Below are 6000 nucleotides of genomic sequence, written 5' to 3'. Positions count from 1 at the left end.
ACATAGTAACATAATTCATGACTCTATGTTTTTAGCCACTAATGGTAGGGGTTGATAAACTTTCCTCTTAGCGCTGTGATGTACATACAGTCAAAGGCACTTAGATTTTGTAGATTAGGGGCACCTGGGTGGCTTAGTCATTAAGTGACTGCCTTCGGCTCAGGTCATGATCCCAGGGTCCTGGGATTGAGCCCCGCATCGCGTCGGGCTCCCTGCTCAGCGGGAAGCCTGCTTCTCCCTCTCCCGCTCCCCCTGCTTGTGTTCCCTCTCTGTCTCTCTCTCTGTGTCAAATAAATAAAATCTTAAAAAAAATAATTTGTAGATTAAATCCTCCCAATCTGTACCTAGGTAGGCTACATGTTGGTGCAGCTTCTCACACAGGAGAGCTGAGTGATAGGTGGGATGCTGGCTCTATATTGTGCCACTGTAGCTAAGCAGAAGGGACATTTCCTGGATTTCCTTTCTCTGTGTGGTTCTGGATTAGAGTTGGTCACAAGAGAAATTTTCACCAGGTTTGAGAGGGAGAAGTGAAGGAGCAACTGTTCATTTTTCATCCTCACTCCATATCCAGCTCTCCTTCCTGACCACTGGCACAGCTGACTTCCGGCTACTTCAGGCCCAGCCCCAGATGCAGAGGGGACAGCCTGACACAGACTTCTTCATGAGTGCCCAGAATTATCTAATGTTGATTCCATATAATAAGTCCCTATTCTCTGTCATTCCCAGCACTCTGCCTCTCTGACCCCAACCTTGACTCATACAGGTGGCTCTATGATTAATTCAGAGGCTCAATAGCATTGAAGGACCCAGGTTCATTCTTGTCTACCATCCTCAATTTGTTGACTTTGGTCTTTCCGTTTTGTAAGAAGAGTATAGCAGTTTTGAGCATTTTCTCCTCACAATTAAAGTTTTTCTTTATAATGATGTCAATACTTAACAGTTTATGATGAATGCCTATCACAACATTGTAGCAAATACTTAGAGAAAATCAGACCAGGTAGCATTAATACACAATTCAGGGTTGGTTTTCTCCTATAAACTATAGGGTCAAAACTTAAGTCACTAAAATCCTGGTTAGACTTTCTTATAAATTGATTAAAATAAAGGGAAGAGATCATCAAGTCAGCTGGGCTATCCATTCTCTCTCTGTGTAAAAATTTATGTGGAAATCTAAATTTATTATTAGGCCTGATTAACAATATGACAACTGAGTCAGAAGAGTGAATCAGATTATCTTCATAGCTAATGTCACTCAGCTATGCAAACCTGGTGTTGGAAGGTATAACCCAACCCCCAGAGATGTCAGTTCGTGAGTTGATAGGGCCCTTTGCTCTACGCAATCTTGGAGATCCTGACATTTTTACACTTTGGAGTCCCTAAGACTCACCATATTAAATCTAGTTAATTATTAACTATCCATATAAAGCTGGAGTACAATACCTTAGTATATCAATTGCCCTGGTTTTTCACCTTTTCACTAAGGTGATTTCTGCTTCTAGGTGCTCTCTCACTCATCATTAGTTGATCAGATTTTGAATCAGCACTTAGTGATACATTTCTTCCAAGATCTTGGTGGGAATCTCAGTGTGGCCTCCTGGACTGCAGCAGGAATGAAACTGAATGAGACCGTTCTTTTCTAAGCTTGAATTGGCATCCAGGCATTCATAATCTCGATGCAGGTCGGGAGTCAGAGAGCGATGGTTAGGACTTGAAGAATAAATGTGATAGTGGGAAAGATAATGGTTTCAAGTCTTTCCAATGGTAGAATTATTAGGCCATGACAAGCCACCTCTGGACTTGCAGTGAGGAAAGGGGAAGTGAAGTCACTGGATATTAAGGATGCTCTTCATGTGTTGACACGGTCCTGTCTTAATTTCCTGTACTAGCTGGGTGTTCTGAAAGAGCCTAGAACCAAGAAAAATGGACTTAAAATGGCTGTGGTTCATGTCAGAATAACCATTTTTATCTTAAGCATTTAATGATGATAGTGTTTTGTTTTGGTTTTTGGGAGTGAGGAGCTTTAGAGCTATTGTTTGCATCTGTAATCAGAAATCCATGAGACAGTTATAAGTAGTTATGATTTTAATCTCCCATTTAGATTAGTTCCTGAGTTTTTAACCAGTAGAAAAAACATGTTTACCCCATTCCTTGCTTTTATATTCTGATTAATGGAACTCATAATAAAAGTTGTGTAGCAAAAAAGTTTAACTCCATTTTAAACAACTGAATTTGCAATCAAACTATAATTTGTAAGTGAATTATCGGTCCCCAAGGAGCCTAGAAGTGGTTGGAAAAGTATGGAAGGCCAGCCATCTGAATCTGGGCAGAAACTGTAATCTGCTTTTCTCACTTTGTATTTCTTTCTACTTCTATGCAGTCCCATGCTTCCATTGGAAGAACAAGTACATTGGTGCACCATCATACGCATAGTGCCTCTGGAGATCTTCTTCACAAGTAACAATAGGAAATGAGAAGAGCAGCCGCTTATTTAAGTAGAGCCTATTAATTATAGACATTGGAAAAAGCCCTAATTGTATTTTTTTTCCTGTTCTGTTACCCTGTGATCTCTCTCACCCTTTTTTTCCCTATGTCAAAGTCTTGCATGATGATATATGAATTGATTACTTTTTCATAGTAGCATTCTTGTGCTATCGATGGTTTGATAAAGTAAAAGCTTTACCTTGCTCTCTTCTGCATTAGCCATGGTGGCCCTCTCAGTACAGACAGAAGACCTTTCTATAGGGAAAAAAAAGAGAAACTTAGAAAAAAATCTGTTTGCAAACACTCAAAATCTTTTATTCGTACCTCAGTACAGTTATGTTATTCGACTCTCCTCAGTTACTCCCCATTTCATATCTTTCTTCCAACAAACAGCCTTAAAAATGCAGTCAGTGTAGAAATACCTCATCAGCTACAAATAACAGTAAATTCTTATGGCTGATTCAGGTGTACCAAAGAAGGGATAAAAGCTGTCCAACCAGGCCAGGAATTCCTGGCTCTTTAGGGTAGTTGGCCTGAGTCATACTGTTAACAATGGAAGATAACAGCCAAGGAGGTGGTGATTAAGCCCATCAATGGCAAAGGAAAAAGGGGTACGATGCTGTTTTCCAAGGAAGGCCTTCCTTTCGTGCCTTGCTAAAATCTAGGATAATTTATACTTATCCTAGACTAAGGGCATTTTAAAACAGTTCTAGAAAAGGGAATTAAAGAGGGCACGTATTGAATGGAGCACTGGTTGTTACACGCAAGCAATGAATCATGGAACACTACGTCAAAAACTAATGATGTAATGTATGATGACTAACAGCATAATAAAATAAAATTTAAAAAAAGGAAATTAAAAAAGAAAACACATACCATGGTCATATGGAACTACAACCAAGGACCTGGAGGTAGGCAATGGTTGGGGGCCTTTAGTGTAACAGCTTGAAATATATTTTCAGCCTATCTAACTACAGAGCTATAGAACATTGGTTGTTTAAGTAGCCAATACCCTGACATTGTTTTTGCTGATAGCTCCTGACTGACCCTCCAGAATCAGAACCCAGCCTGCTGTCTGCCCTGGGAAGCTGACCTGGACGGATTCCTTCTACAGGCTGTTTCTTCCCTCTGACTTCCAGTTGGAGCGGAGAGCAGGGAGAGGGAAGGGCAAAATCACATATTTATTCTTCCAGCTCCTTCTTTGTAAGGTCGCTGTGGTCTGGCTGTGTCCTTCAAGTAAAAGTCACTCTCCCTACAAGGCATTTGATTTTACATGACTCTCTCCTCCTGGGTTTTGAGAACTGCACCCTCTCCTTGTCCCTTCCAGTTTAGATTTGCTAGCAAATCAGCTGCTCCCAGCTCTGGGGAAATGAACTGTCTTCTGTGCTCCCCCTTGTACAGTTGTGAGTGTGCCAGGCGTTTTCTGTTGGGACTTGACTTTTGCACACTTCTAATATAGAAATTAAACTGTCATTCTGGAGCAGTATGTAGGGTCCCTCTCTCTGTCCTATAATTTTTGAACCCGAATCTAGTCACAAGCATCATTATATGAGGTCAGAGGTTGCTTTTAGGGGACAAAAAACTTGCCTGTGACTAGACTTGCCTGTGACTTCCCATATTTTTCTACTTCTGGCCAGCTAAGGGACAGGAGCAACCAGTAATAAGCAAGACTAGCCTGCCTATTAGTATAAACAATCACAGGGTAAAACTGGTGAAACTCTTGCTCATTGTCACGCTTAATATCTTACTTTCAATAAAGTTGTCTGCTATGACCAAATCCCCTAACTTCGTCAGGGGCAAAAGGTGATTATCAGTCAGAGGAAGAGACATAGGATCTATCTCAACCTCCCAGGACTCTTAGGTTTCTCAGATTATGGAATAAGAGAGAGCAGCTGGGTCACCTTAAGTAGTATACATAAGTCTGTTTCATGCACCTAACTTCTTGGATTCCAGTTTCCTGGTCTATAAAATGTGCAAATAAGTACATCTAAGTTTTTCCTAGATTTAATTCTGTCAGTACAAGTCAAGTCTTCTAAGAAGTCCTGTGACCATAGCAGCTTAATGTCTCATTTTAAATTACCTGTAAGTAACCCAAGTTTGTTGCAGAAAATCTAGAAAAAGTGTTTTAAAAATGCGACAAGGATTAAAATAAATTGGCCCATAAAAGACAAAGCAGTAGCAGCCTAGACAAAGCTCAAAGAAAGAGAAACGAGAGTGCAGGGACTAAAGCAAGTCAGACATAGGGACAAACTCTTTCCAAAGGCACCCATTTTTAAAGTTTGGGCTTATTTCTTTTGAGCTATTTTTCAGTGTGAGATAATTTTGGTAATTCTGTGTATTATTTTAGTGCTAGATTTAAATTTTTTCAGTGTGCTGCAATGCATGTGCTTGTATATGGCTTGTTACATCTTTGAACATTTAATTCAGGATACATTTGTTAGAAGTATAGTTAGCTGGAAATGTGGGAGCATTTTAAAGGATTTCTGATAAATTTTACAAATGACTGTCCAGAAAATTCAGACCTGTTTACATGCCCAACAGTCGTGTAGGGTTAGCTGCAGGTCATCCTTGATGCACCTCTACGTGAACACCCAGGGACAGAGCTCATATTCTCCATGAGATACCTACCTCTCCTGGAACAGTTGTGTCTTTTTAATGTACAGAATATGCAAATTGCCAGGAAACCCCAAATCACCAAAGACGGAATAATTATCCACCTGGTTCTGCTTTGACTCTGTTCTAAATAAAATAAAAAGTCTATAAGCTGGAAGAAAAATTACCAAAGAACACATTTATGATTTTAAAACTAGTTATTTCTGCATTTATGAGCATAAATACCTCCCAGTCTCAATGTCTCTACTGTGGAAAACCTACATAAGCTGGAATATTAACCAATTTGGGGCTTGGTAGGGGGTGGGTGTCGGGGGGAATAAAAGGTTGCAAACTTGAGAAGCAATGAGTCTATTATGCATTGTGAGTTTCTCTTGTTTTATATTGTTAAGAGTTAACACACAGTTACAAAGGAATAATTATGACTACAGAATAACCTCACCCCAGCATTCTCCTTGGAGGATGAAGAGAGAGCGGAGTGTTCCCTTAGTTTGGAGAAGACAGGGGCAAAGAGGAACAGGGTAAGTGCCGAGGCGATCAGTGGAGTAGAGAAGTCAGCGCCTTGAGTGAGAGGTGACAGGCGAACACCAGGATAATAGAGTGCTTGATGTTCCTCAGAATCACTGGAGGAACCGGGGTTTTTCCAGCATCTTTGTTGGAACTATAATTGTTGTAATTAGGATTAAAGGGAGTAGGACCCCAGAAGGCAGAAACTTGGAGACTTTGAATTACTCAAGTCAGAATCTGCTAATCTTGTGATCTACATTCTGCCACAGAGTAGGGGCAAGCATTAGAGCACACAGGCCAATTTAAGGTGAAAAAGTGTTTATAGCTATTTTTTTTAATATAACAGATGTCCATTTTTATGAACATACTCTTTATTAATAAAATAATGTTCTGCAACCACTA

At 40.1% G+C, this 6000-nt stretch overlaps 1 protein-coding gene across 1 annotated transcript in view; it reads right to left on the bottom strand.

The window, feature by feature from the left end:
• Window positions 1-273: 273 nt before the first annotated feature.
• Window positions 274-6000, bottom strand: part of HHLA2 (HERV-H LTR-associating 2) — a 126036-nt gene continuing 120309 nt past the window's right edge. Inside the window, exons 8-10 of the mRNA XM_032406488.1 lie at window positions 5110-5220; window positions 2681-2736; window positions 274-1905 (exon numbers count right to left, since the gene is read on the bottom strand). Of these exons, the coding sequence (XP_032262379.1) occupies window positions 1870-1905; window positions 2681-2736; window positions 5110-5220 (203 nt within the window). The 3' untranslated portion in view covers window positions 274-1869. The remainder of the gene's footprint in view (window positions 1906-2680; window positions 2737-5109; window positions 5221-6000) is intronic.

Source organism: Phoca vitulina, unplaced genomic scaffold (genome assembly GCF_004348235.1).
Source record: "Phoca vitulina isolate PV1807 unplaced genomic scaffold, GSC_HSeal_1.0 scaffold8, whole genome shotgun sequence".
Taxonomy (NCBI): domain Eukaryota; kingdom Metazoa; phylum Chordata; class Mammalia; order Carnivora; family Phocidae; genus Phoca; species Phoca vitulina.
This window is presented reverse-complemented; position numbering and strand designations above follow the sequence as displayed.